The sequence below is a fragment of the Pan paniscus genome, chromosome 11 (genome assembly GCF_029289425.2).
Source record: "Pan paniscus chromosome 11, NHGRI_mPanPan1-v2.0_pri, whole genome shotgun sequence".
In the NCBI taxonomy this organism is placed as follows: Eukaryota; Metazoa; Chordata; class Mammalia; order Primates; family Hominidae; genus Pan; species Pan paniscus.
The window spans coordinates 122,495,992-122,517,003 of NC_073260.2; the positions used below are offsets into that span (position 1 = coordinate 122,495,992).

Here is a 21,012-nt window from a genome sequence, read left to right on the forward strand (position 1 = left end):
GTGGCCTTTATATACCTGCTTTAGTTTCACCTGAGAAAGCACATGAAAAGATGCTCAACAGTATTAGACATTAGAGAATGCAAATCAAAGTTACAAGACGCCACTATGCACCTATTGAATGGCTAAAAATCTTGAAAAACTGACAATAGCAAGCACTAATGAGAATGTGGAGGAAGTGGAATGGTCATATATTTCTGGTGGGACTACCCAGTGCTTCAGACAGTCTAAGAAACAATGCAGAAGTTTCTTACAAATCTATGTATACACTGACCATTCGATCAACCAGTCATACACCTAAGGCGTTTACTCAAGTGAAATGAAAACCTATGTTCACACAAAAACCTGTACATGAAAGTTTATAGCAGCTCTATTCATAATTGTCAAAAACTAGAAATTACCCAAATGTCAAACAAACTGCGCTGCATCCATGTAATGGAATATTATTCAACAATAAAAATGAACCAACTATTGATACATGCAACAACATGGATGAATCTGAAACACATTTTGCCAAATTAAAAAAAAACATGCAAAAGGTTATATATTGTCTTATTCTACTCATACGACATTTTGGAAAAGATAAAGCTATAGACAGGGATGGAGAACAGATTAGTGGCTGCATGAGGCTAAGAGCCGAGGGAGGGTTTGACTGAAAAGAAGTAGTACCAGGAAATACCGGGGAATTTTTTTTGGAGCGGTGGATGATTACATTGTTTTGAATTTTTGTTGTGGGCATGGTTAACACAACTCTTCATTTGTCAAAACTCATAAAACTATACACCAAAAGAAGCAAATTTTACTACACATAAATTAAAAAATAAAAGTAAAAGCCTCTTTCCTATATGGCTCTTTTTTCATAAAAACATTTGAGAATTACTGCTGTGAAAGTATTTAGCCTTTTCCTCCATGTGCCATAGTTCCTTTCTGGATTCTTTATTCAGGCTAAGTAAGACATACGCATTGTTTGTGGCTGTAAGCAGTGGTGGTAGAAGAAACTTTTTTACCCCCTAAGATGGCAATGAAATTTCCAACTTTCCCCAGGCTAAAAAAAAAAAATCCTAACAAGGCTGAAAAAGTAGAAAATGAACATCAGCCCAGCCATAACAACAACAACCACATACACACACAAAGTGCTTGAAAAGTTTATGGAGAGAGATGTGGGGGGGCTACCGGAAGGATAGCAAAGACAAGAGAACAGTGAGAAAGAGCTTGAAGAATAGGAAAATGGAACTCCCATTAATAACAGAGACAGCAACATGAGTAGAAAATAAGGAATATGGTAGAAGCAGCTGTCATTGGTTGGGTGCCTACCATGTGCCTGGCATGGTATTAGGAGCCCTACATCATTTAATCCTCACAACTCCATAAGACAGAGTCATTTATCTTCCAGTTCACTGATGAGAACACTAAGACCCATTTAGGTTAGATGACTTGCCCAAGTTCACATAGTAAGAGATGGAGAATGTGGTGAAACCCATGCCTACTCTGACAGGCAGAGCCCATGATTTCCACTCCACCAAAGGAAAAGATAACATGGCTGCCTTTAAAGGTACAGATACCTCTAAAGGTAGATAATACCACACACTGAGTATTTTACATACCTCAAATATAATACTCTGGGTGTTAATAAATACATGTATACTTTATGCAAGAGACATACTCTTGATCATTTGAGGGTAAATACATTTCTTAAAAATTTTATCATCCTTCAAGTATACTCAGGAACTTCTCTTGTAGAAAGAACCATAAAATAAATATTTTTGTAAAGCAAAGAATTCCTTTGTGATATAATTAATCACCTCATAATTCTTAGGCTGCAAAAATTTCAATTTTTCTCTAGTGGATTTTCTTACAACATAACATACTTTCAACTTGCAATATATTTTTAAAAATCTATCTGTATTAGCCAGTCTTAGAAGTGAATGAACAAGATTAAGAAGTCTTATGGAATGAATAAATGAAGGGCTTCAGTTAATTGCCTTTTATTTTATACCTCTTCTAAAGAAAAAAAAAGAAATTATGGGATAAATTAAAATGTTTAACATTCCATCTCTATCACTTGCAGAATCACCATAACTGTATGCTAGGAAGTAATTCAAGGCACCCACATGGCCACTATACCCATTCATCAATTTATCTACTCAGTAACTAAACTCCATGTTGAACAGAAAGGGTGCTACCCAGAGGCCAAGACCACAGGAAGTCCAAGGGAATATCAATAGCATTCTACATCCAAGATGCATTCACCAGCAGAATAAAATACTTAAATACTTAGACTTTCACTGAGATATGCATGGTATAAAAGTCATTTTTAATTTTTTTTTCTGGCAATGCATAAAGGATTAGGGAATAAAATTCTCTCATAACAAAGTGATCAACTTTGTACACCATCTTGAAAACTCCCACTTAAAAATGAACAGGATGAACCAATCTGTCCAAAAATAGAGTCGTTACCCAGAAAAACCACAATCATGCAAAAATAAGACATTTCAGAATTGGCTCTTCTAAAGAAAAAACTCAAATCAAAATACCTCATGCAACAAATAGTATACAATGCTAAACTATCTTTAAGAGAATGAAACTTAGAATTCAAATATGCATGGTTCCAAAATATGATCAGAAACCTATTAAACTAATACTCACACCAACCCCAAAACATGGAGCTAAGGGCTCAAAAAGTGTTCTAAAGTACTGCAGACTAAGTTTCCAAAAGTTAGTCTGAAAAATACTGGCTTAAAATGTTCACAGGAACTTATTTTTATGGCACAGAACAAAAATAATGTCCCCGAATAATTAGATGATGTGTCTGTAATTTGCAGGAACTCTGTTTTTTCACTTACTGTCAGAATGGTGACATCACAAACATCAAATGTTAAATAAATTTCTAGAAAACCTGTAAATGTTTACCACCCCCTTCAATGATGATACAAGTCCCCAACGCCAAATCTTCCATTCACTTATAAGCAGAACAATTCTACAGTGCCTGCAACAGTGAACTCAATGAGGTCCGTAACTTAAAAAAAAAAAAAAAAAAATCTAAAATTAAAATGTAAATGAGACTCAGTGAATTTGATAATTTTATAAAATCTGCTCGAACGCTTTTGGAAAACAGGCTGCAAATGCTATAATTTCCCTGCTCTCTCTAGCCCTATCAAACAAAAAAACAATTTAAGATATTTTCAAGATACTATTAACTACAATATGAGTCTGCTGTTTCAGAAACACAATTTCAGAGGCAGGTACTTCAAATATATTTGCTGGAGGAAAAAAAAACCCCACAACTTTTGGTTGTGCAACATACTTTTTCGGGAAGCTGGGATTCAACTTCTTTCTTCAGTCTCCTTAGTAAAAATGGTCTTAACACCTTATGTAGACGCCTGATGATCAATATAGTTTCTTCTTCATTTAAGTCCACCTGTAAGAGAGGCTTATTATGAATTTGATTTTTTAAAGAAAAGGATGTTTCATACAATAAAGCTTTATGTTACATATATGTGGTTCAATACATGATTGACATTTTACATGCATTAAAGCCAAGTTTAAGCCTGTCATATCTACCTCTGAATTATCTTCCCACCTGCCTACCAAGTGGTAACAAAATGACCTCTAAATAGGTGTCTTTGTCTTAACACTGAGTTCTGTGGAAAAGAGCCCGGAAGCCACCAGTTTTTTATCAGTAGTGTCAACAGCCTCAAATTGTATGGGATATGACTGTCAATGAAGACAGACTGAAGATTGAGATAGAATGGGAGAAGGGGGGCAATAGTTAATATGTTCCCTATTTAAAGTGGCAGCCTTAAGTTAGGCCCTTCGTCTTGGTTGTCTCAGACACAGAAACATACTAAAGGAACAGGGGCTTGAACATATAAAGAAGAGGAACAAGAGTTGATCCAGTTTGTGCTGGTGAACCTCTAAGTCCCTCTAACTTCCCTCCTTTCCTTTTCTCAGCCCTGTCTAGTTCAAGTTTAGTCCATCTTATAAATTTCCCGGCTTTCTCTTTCACCTTCTGCTATTAACCTCTAGGGGGCAGAGTTGATTGACACTACTTTCTACAAATGGGCAAGCCAGTGAGTTAACTACTGAGGATGGGCCCACGTGCCTCAACATCAAAGGGCCAAATAATTCAAACCGAAATTTTACTAAAGCATTTTTAGTGGCTTTTCATTCCTATGAATGAGGAACCACTATGAAACTGACGTGTGCCCATTTCTTTTCTTGCAATGGCCCATTGTCTACCTTTCATAAATGAGCTCTTAAGAGAAGACAGTGGAAGGAACAATAAGAAATTGGAAAATAAATGGCTACTCCAGGAAGACTATTTATGTACACACAAAACTGAAAATCACATTAAAACCTAAAAAGAAAAAAAAAAGGTCTGCAGAAAATTTGTGAAAACTAGTTCTGTTTTACACACAAAATCTTTATGTGGAAATATTTTAAAGGGAACTCCAAGTTTATAACAAGGAAAGATTTGTTTAAAGCTTGTATTTAGTTGGTTAATTTGGTCTGGTTAAATTACTTCAGCAAAATATCTCCATGTTCATCCTCCCTGTGGCCCACTGCAGTTAAGCATTCCACCAGTTGGGACCCTTTTCTGGTAGCCTGGTAAACATGCTGGCAAAAGACAAAGGGGTTAGATGCCCCATGTACCACTAGATCCATTTTCCTAGGAGGGGAAAATAACCCCACCACAAGACCATGTCCACCCACCGATGGGTTTCATAAAATAAACAACAGTGGAAACCACCCTGCGGGTGTTCTGTGGCTCTAATGTTCTCAGCTTTAGGGCCTTTCATTTCATGTCATTGTCATGCAGTGGAAAAAACAAAAGTCAGACCAGTACCCTTTCACCAGTCATGGCAAATGGAGCATTGAACCATTGTTCAAATGTGCTGCAGCTCTTAAAAATTGTTGGGAGGAGGAAGTTGAGGAGGGCCCAGAGTTCAGGGAGCTTATTCTGCAGCGGGGTCCCAGTCAAGAGGATCCTTCTGGGGGCCACATAGTGAGTGTTCAAGACCTGAGTCAGCTTGCAGTGGTGATTCTTCATTCGGTGGCCTTCGTCCACTATCATGTATTTCCACCGAATCTATAACACAAGAGGAAGGACGGACGTGTAGTAAGCAAGGGAAAATACAACTATTTCCAACAAGCAAGTGGTGGTGCGGAAAACCAAAGAACCCATCCTTGGTATATGATATGCTGTGATTACCTTTGAGACAAGGGAATCTCAACAATGTCTCATGCCTGATAGGCCGCATAAGACATCCTATAATAATAGAATGTTAAAGGAACAATGTTCCTTACAGACCACGTAATTCCAAATCAACTTTTTACAAAGAAGGAAATTTGGGTCCAGAATGACATGGTTGTTTCCACGTGTGGATCCTGCCTCTCCCCATCCAATGCCCCTTCTATTAATACGTATCATGACAGCTATCCCAGATTTCATGGTCATGCTATTTCAGCTCATGACAGGCATAGAATATAGGTACCCACCTGAAGCAGAGGTTAATGACTGATTTTTCCAAGATGGCCCTAGCAGGTTCTACAGCTGAGATATTCTTGGCTCCATGCCTTCTTTTCTATTAGCCTGGCTGGTTACTACCTTTAGGGCTTGGCTCGGAAGTGTGTTTTGTTTTGTTTGGACTGGTTGCTAACATTTAAAAGTTGGACTATTTCACATTAAATTTGTACATACGGCTTTTCAAAAATTAGGTCTGACAACGAAGCTCCCTCAATACACGCACATTCCTTACCTGCCAGATCTAGGACCCCTGTTTTATCTAAAATAAAAGAATATACTCACTGGCAGAAAGCGCACTGCAAAAATATCATTCCTGTATTTATGCCAAAACTGCAGAATTAAATACAGCATACTTCCCCAAGATGACGATTGCGTAAAACGTCCAGAATGCTTATATGGCCCAGTCCTCCTTCCTGCCTACACAGTACGTTCCCTCTCTCATACCTTACCCTTCAGTCCTCTTAAGAGCACTGTTCAGTTTCTTAAAGTGAGAACAATGAGGAATGTTCCACTAAGCCTATCCATTCTCTACACAACAGTGGCAATGGCCAAGAAAAACATCTGGTGCTCAGATGTCCCCAGATCCTGCTGCAAAGCTCCTAGAGAGAGAAGGGAGATGAGGAAAGTATTCTGTACAGTCCTTGCCTTCCTCATTAGAAGCATCAGACGTGCCAGGGGAAAAGGAATAAAATCATCAGTCAAGCTGGGATGTACAGGTAAGAAAAAAGAAAAAAAAAACCTACCTCGATCTTTTTTCCTTCCTCCACCACCACTAAGAAAAGTGTTTAAGGATAATTAAAACTGTACCATCAACTGCCTCAGACTTACCAACAGCATGAAAAGAGGCAAGCAGACAAAAAATATATTTAAATAAATATCCTAAATCTACTTTCCTGCCTAATTTAGCTTATGAAATAATAAAGAATCAGAGGCCTTTGATTTTGCTATTGGGTCTACTACTAATTAGGTTTTCCACTTGGACAAAATTACTACCTCTTTCTATAGCTCCATTTCTCCAGCAACAAATAAAAGCAGTGCATCTCATTACCAGGCGTCTCCAATGAATCTTGAAATACATAGGCAGAAGACACAAGATGAATTTTTTTAAAAGGATCTCAAATGTACAAACACATTCCCATAGTAATATTGAAAACACATCATTTTTGACACTGCCAAATTCATCTCTGAGTGTGAGGAGGTGGAACACAGCATTGTTGCCAGTGCCATCTCAATTATTAAACCTCCCCTGGGAACACATTTCCTTTTTGTTATTTCCTATGATGCCATGAAGGGAACTCTCAGTTCCCAGAGCAAGAGTTTAATGCAGAGGTAGAATAGACCCCAGAAATAGAGATTCTATTCAATTTTGGACATAACTTAGTTTCAGATTATAGTGCTTTCAAAACTTTATGGGGTAAAAAAAATTACTAAAGAGAAAAAAAAGAGTTTTCATTATTTGTTCCACGAAAGAGAGTACTTCCATCTTTCCACATGAATGTATTAGAAGACAAGATGATATAAATGGGAGTAAAAATTTCTACTTTGTGGCTAAGGAACAATTTAGGACATAAAAATTAGGAGACATGTAAGTCACAGAAACACCTCTTTCTCAGTTTCAAATAAATAGTCACAGAAACAACCTTAAGTAATTCCAACAATGATAGTCTATTATTTCACCAGGAAAAACCTGAAACAAGACTACCACAAAAGCCACTGCTTGGATAAATGTTCGTATGGTGGAGACCATATGGAGAGGTGTCTGGCTCATCTTTGGAGAAACAAAGGCACAAGAAGAATGAAGGTACACTGACAATATCTCAGGGCAACAAAAACAATTATTTCTTTCCCCAGAATGTTCAAAGCTGTTAGAGAGAAAAGAGTTGCAGAAGCAACCAGGTGAATTTTTTTAAGAGATGTAAACTCATCAACTCTGAGGGGATAGACAAGAGCCGCCCCAGGATCAATCATAAACACACACACACACACACACACACACACACACACACACACACACACAAACAGCATGCATGAAATCAAATCCATGACCAAAACATATCAAACTCTGAAAAAATTTTTAAAAAATAAAGAAAAGGACAAGCCATCTAAGGATCCAATTACACTACTGACTTGGGCAATACTTCACATTCCAGTGCAATGGTCCTAATTAGAGAGAAAATAATTTTTTAAAAACATACCTTTGCAAGAATGTGCTTGTCTTTTATAATATACTCATAAGTAGTCAAGAGGACATTGAATTTGCCACTCCGTAGCTGGGGGACAAGGGAGCGACGCATGGCAGGAGTACCCTGAATGGAAAGAAAAAAATACATGCATGATCCTATGGACATATATGTGCATTATTTCTCACTTTTCATAGCTTAATGATGCCCAGACATGTGACTGAAGAATGCACAGACACACATTCTCATAGACTGATCTATTATACACGAGGAAGTTTTGGCTAAATTACACGTCTTGACCCTTTTCAGATCTTTTTTTAGAAAGGTTTTCCCACCAAAGACAGTGGGAGGGCAAAGGGAAATGGAAATGACAGTGAATTTGTGGTAGTAGAGAACCCACCGCTCTGCTGAAAGCCTCCAATTCTGTTGAGAAAGCACAGCAGGCAGCCCGGGCATCCGGGTAATTGCCTGACTTTGCAGGAACAGTGGGCACGGTAGCAGCCCACAGCGAGCCAGTCAGCAGCACGCAGAATGTGTGATATTTGTCATTTGTATTACTCTCATCAGAAACCTTGCAATATGATAATTAACAATTTTCTTCTGGATTTCACTATCTGAAAGTAATTATGGTTTATTACAGTAATCTTCTTGGGATGATTAACTCTCACGGTTTAGTACATGATGTACATGACAAAACTTTACAACCAAATACAGTTCACAGATGTGCATATGGAATGAAGAAAATAGGGTCTATTTTTTGCTTTTCCACATTTATATATAAATACAGCATTCCAAACCTTGTAAGAAATCTTCACCACAGAAGGAGCCCATTTGTCAAATTCATATGTCCAGTTAGATAGAGTCCTACGAACAAAAAAAAAACAACAACAGAAAAAAGACATTTGTATAAAAATCAATGGTTAAAAAGATGTTCTTATTCATTTTCAGGCCTCACCTTGAAAGGGGCTACAGAATATAACACATCTCAACAAGATATTTATTTTAAAGGTGTGGAAATAAGAGTTCAAAACAAACTGTCACAAAACATGACAAGTTTGTGGTTCATAAAAAAATCTTGTAAGAAAAAAACTAAAGAATACATAAATATAGAGAGCAAAAAACTAAACTGTAATATGATATTAAAAAAGAGCAATTGCCAGAATGATTTTAGGAATCTTCATAAACAGCCATATAGGTTCAGAAAAAAGATGAGTCAGGAAAAAGAAATTATAAAACCACATGAAAACATAAAATAAATCTGTCAAGAGGGAACAGGGAAAGAAATATTGAATGACGTTTTTTAAAGCCCTGAAAGTGTCACTGTACATATGATTCAGAACACGCAAAATATAGATCAAATGCAAAAGATGCCTAAATATTATAGATACAGATAATTCATACAAAAAGGGCTGCAAATAGTCTTCATTAGAAAAAATTCAAAGAAAACACAATAATATTAATAGAATCCTTCTTCTTACTGAAGGTCCAAGTTCATATCAGCATTGAGATCTATAACAAGACCTTGGTGAACAAAGCTGCAACCTAACACCCACAGGCAGACACACTGAACTCCCAGGGAGGGTGCTTGTGAATCACTGTGCCCTCACTCAGTAGTGCCCACTTAGGACCTTCTAAGAACCACCTAGCAGGTGAGGCACTGGGAACGTAATGGCGAACAGCAAAGGCCTGTCCTTACTAAGCAGCAAACTCATTGAAACATAACCTCAGGGCACACACTAAGGTTATTTTAATGCAAAACTCCTAGTTATGATTTTGATTTATGTTCTGCTTTTAAAAGGAAGATTTAAGAATATATCATCTTTTGGAAATGGAATAAGGAAAAAATCAAAGAAATCCCACACACCCACCCACACACACACACACACACACACACACACACACCCCTTTCCCCTTTGTGAGCCACTTAAGGAATAATGATGAGCAAGACTCACTATGCAGTGTTCAGGCTGTGCAGACCTGTAATGCTGATGGCTGATAAAATCACTCGGTCCCGTGCTTAAATAGCCAATCAAACAGGCTAGGATGGGGAGGGGTGGGAAATTAAAACCTAAATCCAGATTACATGCTCTTGGTAATCTGGATTTAGGTTAGTACATGCTACAATTCTGTCTTAAGTAAAAAACAAGGACAAGCTACTAATCGGGCACTCTACAACATACAGAACGATGACTGTGGAATAAATGACTTTACTTACGAAAGGGGAACAATGATGAGATAGGGGCCATTGAGTCTTTTGTGCTCCATCAGATAAGTGATGAGTGCAATGGTCTGTATGGTCTTTCCTAGCCCCATTTCATCGGCTAAGATTCCGTTCAAGTTGTTATTATACAGGGAAACCATCCATTCCAGGCCCTGGAGCTGAAATGAAGAGTAATTGCTTCAATTATCCAAGATCTGCACAGGTAATTAATACTAATACAACTCAAGTGAGGCTGTGACTTCTTAACTCCTCAGTGCTATATGTTGGGTTTCCCGCAGTAGGAAAATGGGGGAAGCACCAATGCAAAAAGAATGTAAAATATGAGCCTGAGCATTCTCTCCATGAGTAAGCTTTCTATCTTCTTGCTTCTTGACAGGTGAGTTTTAAAGCAGTTTTGCCGCTCATCCACACTTAGTATTTCACAGTATATGACATTCTAGAATTATTATAAATGAAAAAAGCCCAAACCAAAATCTAATCCAACCACTCCAAGAATAAAAAGCCAATGTGAAGGCAGATTTGGCACACAGATCACAGATTATTAAAAACAGCCTTTTTGGTAATATGGGTGAGGTCCCCTCAGTGAAAAGGCGGAGTGACCAGGGAGCCAGGGATACTCTGCTGGGACCACAGGAGGACATTTCTCTTCCTGGCAGAGAGAAAGTTCCCAGGCAGCACATGGAAACTTTGTAATGTGGGTACTCCCCAGAGGCTGCACACTGGAAGCTGACGACTGGAAACATGCTCAACGTATTTCTGAAGTACAAAAACACTGTACCAGAGATTCCCCACGTTAAGTACAAAAGTAAGGTTGGGTGAAAATACGAAATTGTTAAACCTCCATCCCCCAACCAACAATTCCCTTCCACCATCATACCACAGATGCTGGATTTAAATGATAGGATCAATTATATATACATTTGCTAAAGTCAATTTAGCTTGCTAATGATGTTATGCTTAGGGAAATGTTAATTTTTTATGTAAGAACAAAGCAAGCAATTAGTTTATTTAAAATATTTATTAAATGACTATTCTGCTCAAGGGGCCATGCAAGGAGCTGTAGCAGATAGACACGAAGGTCTGTAAGATGCATGCCTCCCTTCAGAAGCTCAAATAAAAGAGAAAACAATGAATGAGGCACATATACACATATACCAAGAAGTGGTTGACAGTGCCAATGTATATGTATACATATAAAACTGTATTGACAAGAATTTTTCTTAGGGAGACACTACATTGGTTTGAAGCAATACTTCCATAAGCCACTTGAGATACTTTGTACCATGCAAGATTCCAAAGTCATCCTAAAGGTTTCTGCAGAACTACAGCAACAACAAGAGATAAGTAGAGAAACAGGAAGAACCTCCAAGAGAATGGGCAAAAGATAGAGGGAAAGAGGGGAAATTATTATAAAACAAACAGTGGTAGACAGGAGAAGCTGTCAGCCTGCAACGTGACCCTGAAACCACTAGAGCTTGAGAAAAGTCAACTAAATACAAGAAACATTTTGGATACTCTGTAGGATGAATTTTTGTTTCTGTTTTTTTTAGTGAAAATTGGTAAAGGGGCTGAATTTTGCGTTTGTGCTAATTCAATACAAAACAGAAGCAGAAACTAGCAGCAGAGGAGACTAGAAATTCACAAAAATTGTGGGAAGTAATTTGGATTTTCTCAGGCTGGAAACTGGCAGAATTGGCCAGGGGGAGGATTAGATATTGAACCAAGCTTATGTGGCTCTCTAGGAGTAGCAGGAAGACCTCAGCCACGTCAAGGTTAAGTAAATATTAATGACACAAAAACCTGTCAAGAAGCAAGAAGATAGAAAGCTTACTCATGGAGAGAATGATCAGGGAAGGCTTTGAGCCACAACTTGAACTGGTTTATGAGAAATGATCAGGGAAGGTTTGAGCCACAACTTGAACTGGTTTGTGAGATCTCATCAGGCAGACATGGCTAGTCAAGATTCCAGGAAGAAGGCACTTCATAAGGTATAAACCCAGAGAGACACTGCAAGGCATGTTCAGGGAATCTACAGCAGCTCAGCAACACAGAGGCATAAAACTCACATATGGAAGTCGAAGGAGCTAGGTTTGAAAAGAGAGTGATGAAGACTGCTTAGAAGGGTGTTGGATGACAGAAGAAAACCCATGTGGCATTACAAGTTATTTACAAATAATTCAAAAGATGGATCTCCCATATGCAGATATACAAAAGTTTATTAGAGCATGCTATGAGTTAACATCTATGTCAGGTAGGCCAAACAAGATGAAACCTGCTTTGGATCTCAGGACTATGACATGGTCTTTGGAGAAAACATGATCTTACTAAGGCCAGAGCAGTGGTCCTCAGAATGTGCTCCAGGGATTCTCAGGGGCCCCCAAGATCTTGGAAGGAGATCCATGAGGTCAAAATGATTAGCATGACAATACTAAGGCATGACTTGTCATTTTTACTGTGTTGACATCTGCACTGATGATGCAAAAGCAATGGTAGGTAAAAACTGCTAGGGCTTTAGCACAATCAAGGCAGTACTGTACTGGCCGTCATTGTATTCTGCACTCCTATGCAAGGGCAGCAGACACAGTACCAAGTGTTAAGAGTAGAGAGGACCCGATGCCAACAAGTACACTTCCTAAAGTGTATTCTAGAAGACGCTAGTCTTACAGGATGTTAATTGGTGATATAAAAATAGGGTTTGGTAGTCAAAGAAATTTGGGAAATATGAAGTTAAACAATGTTAAAGAAGTGATTTTACTGCAGGATGCTGATGCGCATTATGGTTACATGTTGATTTCCGCAGAGTCCTAAGTGTGCTGACGGGCATGTGAATTAACAAGAGGGGTCACTGCCAGAGTGACCATATCTGGTTGTTGTCGAGGGACAGTCCAGGGTTATGCCTATTATCAATAATAAGGCGCTCGACTCACGTTCACAAGTATTCAAGTTAGAAATAGTAATTTATATGGTAATCTTAGTTACAGTATTTGGCCACAAACCTCTTTTTTTATTTATCTATTTTTATTTTTATTTATTTATTTATTTTTGATAGAGTCTCACTCTGTTGCCGAGGCTGGAGTGCAGTGGTGCTATCTCGGCTCACTGCAAGCTCCGCCTCCTGGGTTCACGCCATTCTCCCGCCTCAGCTTCCCGAGTAGCTGGGACTACAGGTGCCCGCCACCACACCCAGCTAATTTTTTTGTGTTTTTAGTACAGACAGGGTTTCACTGTGTTAGCAAGGATGGTCTCAATCTCCTGACCTTGTGATCTGCCCGCATCAGCCTCCCAAAGTGCTGGGATTACAGGCGTGAGCCACCGCACCTGGCCTCCTTTTTTAATTTTTAAGGAACAATTCATAGAACAAATGTCTCATAGAACACAATTTGGGAAACGTCACTAAGTGGTAGAAGGTAGAACACAGGAATTAGCCTCAATCCAGACAGGTCAAATAAAACATTGGCCTAATTTTTAATCAAAGCACAGATGCTCACAATTTTATTGTATCTTTTTTTTTTGTAGATGGAGTTTCACTTTGTCACCCAGGCTGGAGTGCGGTGCTAAGATCTTGGCTCACTGCAACCTCCACCTCCCGAGCTCAAGCGATTCTCCTGCCTCAGCCTCCGGAGTAGCCGGGATTACAGGCATGTGCCACCACACCCAGCTAATTTTTGTATCTTTAGTAGAGAGAGGGTTTCACCATGTTGGCCAGGCTGGTCTCGAGCTCCTGACCTCAAGTGATCCACCCACCTCAGCCTCCCAAAGTGATAGGATTACAAGAGTGAGCCACCATGCCTGGCCTATTGTGTCTTAAGGAAAAGCATAAATGTAGTAGACAGCTACTCCTAGGTGGGTTGAATCCATGGCATAAAACCACAGCCACACCTAAAAATTTTAAAGAAATACTTCAAGATGAGGCGTGGATGTTCTCCAGTTTAATAGAATGTGGCTGGGTTTTCCATTTGGCAGAGATCACTTAAAATACATCCCAAAAGCATGAAAGAGAAAATGGGTATGGCATGCCCTAGTAAAGATGGTAACATGGAGTACTCTAAAAGAAGAATCATAGGCACAATGAAAGGAATCTCAGTATTATAAGTGATGTGGCCTAAAATGTCATCAAAAGCCCTTAGTCAACATGTGCACGACATACTTCAATCAAAATTAGGTAAATGGTTACAACTTGCCAAGGAAACTCAAACCATGCCAATTACCTGGTAATGCTTTAGGGTCCCGTTAATGAGGAGGGCAGACTGTTTCTCCACCCTCTCCGAGATGGCATGAGCCACGGTGTAGTAGGACTGGGAGCCCCTGGCACTGTACTGCATGCTGTATTCATCATCCACATCTTGCTTAGCTGTCCTGGAAAAGGAAAAAGTGGAGAATCACACACAGACATGTGTGTGCATGTGTTGTTTTACTTCACTCAACAAATGATTTGAGAACCTAAAATAGCTGCAATAAGTGTGTTTTATTTATCAACCACTACTTGCCATGCAGTTAATATACACTATCTGTAATCCTCTCAAAAAGCAAGCACAAAAGGCGTTATGATGATCATCCCCATTTTATGCAGGTGGAGAACCTGAGGCTTAGAGAGGTTACTTCATTTGTTTGGATCACATAAAAGGTAGTGAAATCAGGATTCGAATACAGGTCCCCTTGACCCAAAATACAGATAGGAGCCTGAACCCTACACCTGCAGATGAATACTTTGCCGATGAAGCTGTCCTAGACTGTTAAATACAAAGATAAATCCTATTCACAGAACACTGGCTAAAGCTGGGAGGGCAGGGGGAGAGGGCAACCCAACATTCAAGGGGTAGGAAAGAGGAAAGGTAGGCTTCTATCTTCTGTGCCTTGTTCATGAGCTACTCTGCTATTCTATAGGCAATGAGGAACCACTGAGGGGGATTCTTAACACCTTCAGTGAAGGATCAGGGCAGACTGTTACCAGGAAGGGTCCCTAAAGTGGGGCACACAACCATGGAATAAAAGGGAGAAATATGAGGATGTCTATTTCTGGTTTTTAAAATACCTCATCTTTTATATTGTTTCACAACAGTTTTCTTTTAATAGTACAGCTATACAAGCAAGGAAACGTGCAAACCCTTGATGTAGAGGGCCCACAGGAATGGATGAGACACACAGCCAGGGCACTCGGAGGGTTGGAGAGGGTTCAGGGACTGGGCGAGAGTTGGTGGCCAACTTGGCTAAGGCAGCAGGAGTAAGACAGGAATGGTGTCTCTCACTTGGGTTTCAGGGAGACTGCTGATATCATTAAGGGAGGCAGGAAAGGCAGCGAAGCAGCCAGTTAGGGAGATAAGTTTCATTAGTTCAATCTGGGATTGAGGTGCAGGCGACAGGTGTGAGGCTCAGGAGTGAGCCTGAGCTGGAGGCGGGGATTAAGGAGAGAGAAGGGTAAGGAAGTGAGAAAGAAAGGGAAGAAAGGGAAGGAAGGAAGGGAGGGAGGGATGGAGAATCAACATGAAACCCCGAGACCTGGGAACCCAGAACTCAGTGGTGACCTCTAGCAGCACAGTTTCAAGCAGAGTGTAGGCGTGAAGTTAGTTGCCTTCCTTGAACAAAATTTCCTAAAAGAAAATTCACTAAGCATCATCCTCATGCAATGCATTTCCAAGGGAAAAATTCAGTACATACTCAATGATCTGCTTAGCATCCTTCTCAGAAACTTCTTCACTATTTGGATCCAGGAGTATTTTCTCTTCGGTTTCCTGCCTACTGGACTCTTCTTCCTCATCCTGGAGAAGGAACAAAGATAGGGAGGAAATTATATTTTAACAAGGAAATCTCTATGATTGACATTTTCTGAAAAGTCATAAACTAGTATTGAACTTCACAAATGAAGTAAGATCATAAAATTCCGGGAGGAAGTAAAGGTAACATCTCCTTAAGTAAGGTAACACCCCCATTCAACTGCTGTTGACAGCATGAATGAGACAATGAAGGGAACTCGCTGAGGAGCCCCTAGAACCCTTGCTCCCAAGAATGAGTATGTAAATATCATGCCAGAAACATAAATATTTATCATTATTTGGTTATCAGAGTCCTGTAGAGCATATCTGCTCTCACTCAGTAGCACTCTCTCCAAAGCCAGATTGTAGAGCTCTTAGGATCCTCCTTCTCATAAAAACACTCTCTCTGATGGCTGGGTGCAGTGGCTCATGCCTGTAATCCCAGCTACTCGGGGGGCTGAGGCAGGAGAATCGCTTGAACCCAGGAGGCAGAGGTTCCAGTGAGCCAAGATCACACCACTGCACTCCAGCCTGGGCAACAAGAGCGAAACTCTGTCTCAAAACAAAACACAAAACAAAACAAAAAAAATCCACTCTCTCTGATAATGCCCATGGGACTTGGATGGCCCCATATATGTCCACTGTAGAGGACCTGGATCTTGTAAACACACTGCTTTCTGTGGCTGATTCACATCACACATTGCAGAGTACTGAGATTAAAAACTCTCAATAACTTGGCAAAGGATTCATTACCTCTCCCTTCTCAACTGAGTGCTACATCCAGCTGACCCATTTGAAAGCATCACTAAGTAAGTGTCCATTCTGTCCACTACTAACCTGGTGTAGAAGGCTAAATCTTTCCACACAATCCAGTAGAATTTCCTTGAAAAGCAGGTTTAAAGAGAACCATGCTTTTCCATAACTCTTAAATGACAAAGTATGAATTGACAAACTATCAAGGAGAAAAATCAAACCTTATGATAGCAGATCATTTAGAAGCAGGGAGTCAGCTAAGGCCTTGGCACAACTCCTTCATTTTCCAGGCCAGGAAATAAAACACTGAGAGGGGACATGACTCTCCACATGTCACTCAGGCTCACCTGCAGCAGACCCATGTGATGGGCCCAGGGACAAGGGCTGTCTGTGCTTGTCATTCTCAGGATGGCACCTGCTGGCTAGGCGGCCTACTTCATCTTATCTCTGCCCTCTCTGGCTCTCTTATTCAAAGAGAAGCTTCTTCCAGTAGGTCACTTATAAGCCCATTCATCCAAGTAAACAAGACACCTTTAAATATCTTAGAGATAGAGTAGCTGGGGGAAAAAAATAGCATCCCCCAAAAAGTATTTGCTTTTAAAAAACAAAACACAACAAAACAGGATCTTGCTCTGTCACCCAGGCTGGAGTGCAGTGGCACGACCTCAGCTCACTGCAGTCTCTGCCCAGGGCTCAAGCCATCCTCCTACCTCAGCCTCCCGAGTAGCTGGAACTGTGGGCATGCGTCACCACGCCCTGATGATTTTTGTATTTTTTGTAGAAATGGGGTTTCACCATGTTGCCCAGGCTGGTCTCGAACTCCTGGACTCAAGCAATTCTCCTGCGTCAGCTTCCCAAAATGCTGGGATTATAGGCATGAGTCACCATGCCCAACCATGTTTGCTTTTTAATGATTATGCTTTTTTGTAATGTAACTTTTAGTATTCTTTCTCTTTACAAAAGCATTAAGTGCTCATGGAAGACTAATGTGGAAAACACAGGTCCACAAATAGAAGGAAAACAGCCATAGTCTTGAGACCCTGGTAAGCTATTATGGGTAAGGATGTTTTACCTTGTCCTCAGCACCTATACTACGGCACTCTCAAAAATATCAGATCTAATGACTATATATTAACAATGCTCTAATAAAGGAGAGGAAATCTTCTTTTAATCCTTCTATTTGTAATTATTAAATTAAACATTTTGTAGCAGATTTAACAAATATTTTATTATTTCTCAATTTCTATTAAAAATACCCAAGATTCCCATTTTAGGTTCTAGTTATACTAAGTATTCCTTCCAAGAGACTGAGCGCTTCTCTTTGGATAACAAGTATATCTAAGGAATTCAAACAAGAATCACATTTGGAGAGAAATCAAGAGGATCAATAAACTCATTAAACCAAGCCCATGTTGCCCTTTTTGTCAAAGTTTCCAGACTCAGAATTGCAAATAGACTCTAAGGTCTGAAGGACTTCAGAACTTTTTGGCAGTTAATTCTCAATGTGAACCACTTAGAGGTATGGTCTGGCCTTTCCCAAGGTAATCCATCTCCAATTCTCCCCCAAAAGACCACTTCACCATCTCCCAAGTTAATGCCAGCTTCTCTTCTCTTGGTTTCAAGTGAATTTAGAATGTGCCAAGTTTCCCCATTAGCCAGGGCCTTCCAAGAGATCACTGTACCACTAGGCATACACCATCAAAGCATTTGTAAATCCTTAGCCCCAGCTGTCACCCAAAGGCCAATCCTGGAGGAAGAAATGACAGAAGGACACAAGGCCTGGGCTTACATTCAGGAAGAATTTCTTCCTCTGATAACTTTCAAACCAATAAACCCCAAACAGAGATACATACATACCTCTTCCTCATAATCAGAATCACTCTCTTCACTGTCAGATCTAGGGGCAACTTCATAACTAAGGAAAAAGAGTGAGGAAGAGGAGGGGGCTTAGTTTTTTAAATTATAAAACAATAAAGACACACATGACTTAATAGCACATTCTATGTATAAAAGACAAATCCAAGTAACAACTTCAACCATCTCAGCAAAGGCTGTGTAGTTTTAGTTTCGAGATCATACAAGATTACCAAAATCTAAAAAGCTAAAAGAACACCATGAACGCTGCTTTCATGCCTTACCCAGGATTCATTTCCAGCCAGGCGTCCAGCTGACTTGCTTTGGGTGCTTCCGGTCCGAACAGAACCTTGCCGGTTTCTGTGTGAGTCACTTTGACAGGGAGGTCACTCATCTGGCTGCTCTCATCTATGGGCTACAAAGGAGGGAAAATCATGTCACGGCTTGATGTTAAGACCTTCTCCCAGTTCTGTACTGGACGTTTCTCAGCATTTTTTGCTGCCCAGCATGTGAAACCTTATTCTGTGTTTGGAAATTTCACTACCTAATGAGTTTTGGTGGGAGGTGAGAGGCTACCTCCCACTGAAGAAACTGAAAATGCTGCCTCCCTGGTAGCTAAGATACAGGCACAAACCTCAGCTCCAGCAACCAGATACATCACCAAGGTTGTGAGTTAAGAGCTAGAAGTGCAAGGGTGTGGAAACCAACAGGTGCACTGGTGCAGGGCAGACCACAGTGGCAACAATGCCAGGAAAGCGGTAATGGCTCTGTCAAACTTCTGCCTGCTCCCAACCACAGCCTGTCCTCACTAGACCAGTTGTAGAGCATAATATTGGGGATAGCCCTGAGTCAGGTTCTTCAGAAACCCTGGAGATCTGATGAGTTGCCCAGTATCCTATCAATACATTCCCTTTTTATTTAAATCAGGCAGAGTTGATTTTGGTCATTTGTAACTAACAATCCCCATTCCTCAACTAATACTTCCCAGATAACAACTATTGCAAAGTCATGGTTTCAGAGAGAATGAAAAACAGAAAAGGTATTATAACTTATGTCATCTCATGAGTGGCTGGTTTGGTCTCTGCAGAACCGGTGTCCTTTTTCCAAAACTAACCCCCCAGGTGTCTAACCCAACTATTGGTATCTTCGAGTGTGACAAAGAGAAAAGCTCTGCTCCTCTGAAATCTGGCAAACTGACCAAAAATTAAGCTAAAGTTCATTACTAGACTACTATATCCAAGGAACACAAGAATCACACTTGAATATAATCAGTAACGAATGACTGCTCCTGATTGCAGGGTGATCTGTACTTCTAGGAACAGATCCCTAAGTAAAATGTTTGTTTGGAAATGCTTGATCTGTGAGTGGTTCAAGTTATCTATTTCCTGAAAAGTGATAAAATTGAATTTTTAAACAATTCATGAATTCCAACATTTTTGCTAGATTCCTTTCCATTGGAATTAAGCAGAAATGATAGGATAACCTACAGTATGCTATAGTTTATCTTCTATATCTTATAGGAGATGACCAAAAAACAAAACAAAATGAAAAACACATACCCAATGGTTCTTTCCCCTTACACCCTCAACAAAGCACTGTCAGCATAACAAACAATGTATTAGCAATTATCCACAAAAATAACCTTAAAAAGAGAAAAGGCTTACTCCAGATTGTCGTTTTTTTCTTTTGTGTGTGCTAAAGCAATGGTTTTGAACATCATTACTTTGCACGCCAACATGACACTTCTTCCTCATTAATGTAAAAGGTCATCTATATACTCCAGAGATAAAGAAGGAAATCTACAATTTGCTATCATTTCCCTTGGAAAAATCATATTCTGTTATCATGAACCATTATAATACAGCTTGTTTTCGTGCTAATGTCATGCCTCTAAGAAAACTGGAAATCACTGTAGATGGAATTAGAACCTTGGCAAAAGCGCTGAATGAGAACAGAAGAACATTATTTCAAAATAGAGCAAGATGTCCACGTTGCAAGCCTTAGCAAACAGGACACGTGTGTTAAGATGAAAAGAAAAAAAAGATGTATGTCACAAGCCCAAGATCAGCAGCTAATTTTCCCAACAGAGAATAAGATATAAGAACACTATTACGCTAACATGTTAAATCTCTCCCTGTGTGCTTGTTAATTATAGACCAATGGGAGGCATTCTTAGGTAAGGCTGGGCTTTTGCAAATTAGAGTTGTTTCTAAGTGCTCTAATATGTAGTATTCTTATCCCGTAACAGCCCACGGAGTTTCTCACACATCAGATATTTACCCTGATCCTTTCTTTCCTTGTGATAGATTATAGTGGTTAAGTAACATTTATTGTTCAAGAGGTTTCTGCATAGAACAGTGGTTCAACCTTTTTTTTCTGCATCTCCACTGTTTTGCGTTCACAATACAACTGTGTGCAGAGTGATACCAGAATGGGAAGTGGCAACCTCCCACCCACTCTGATCCTCCAAGTAGGTTTATCAGAATTTATGAGACAAAATGAAGATAATTTGAAACAAACTCCCTTCCCATCCTGCTCTGGGAGTGTGCCTCCTCACTGTGAATCGCTGGCAGGGAACCTTAAATTCTTCAGAAAAAAATCCAATAAATAAATTGTATCCTCATAACTCAGGAGAATACTGGAACTACTAGGAAATGAATTTTAGGACTAGGCTGATGAACATACACATAGACGCTATATGGCAAACCCATTAAAAATTTCAAAAATAAG

General features: G+C 39.7%; 1 protein-coding gene across 9 annotated transcripts in view; it reads right to left on the minus strand.

The window, feature by feature from the left end:
- Positions 1 to 21,012, minus strand: part of SMARCA2 (SWI/SNF related, matrix associated, actin dependent regulator of chromatin, subfamily a, member 2) — a 179,626-nt gene that overhangs the window by 101,498 nt on the left and 57,116 nt on the right. For all 9 annotated transcript variants that reach the window (XM_063594038.1, XM_057298775.2, XM_063594037.1 and 6 more), the window contains exons 11-19: positions 18,567 to 18,697; positions 18,286 to 18,343; positions 15,581 to 15,681; positions 14,134 to 14,281; positions 9,920 to 10,083; positions 8,502 to 8,568; positions 7,720 to 7,830; positions 4,844 to 5,086; positions 3,302 to 3,415 (exon numbers count right to left, since the gene is read on the minus strand). In XM_063594038.1, coding sequence (XP_063450108.1) covers positions 3,302 to 3,415; positions 4,844 to 5,086; positions 7,720 to 7,830; positions 8,502 to 8,568; positions 9,920 to 10,083; positions 14,134 to 14,281; positions 15,581 to 15,681; positions 18,286 to 18,343; positions 18,567 to 18,697 — 1,137 coding nt within the window. The remainder of the gene's footprint in view (positions 1 to 3,301; positions 3,416 to 4,843; positions 5,087 to 7,719; positions 7,831 to 8,501; positions 8,569 to 9,919; positions 10,084 to 14,133; positions 14,282 to 15,580; positions 15,682 to 18,285; positions 18,344 to 18,566; positions 18,698 to 21,012) is intronic.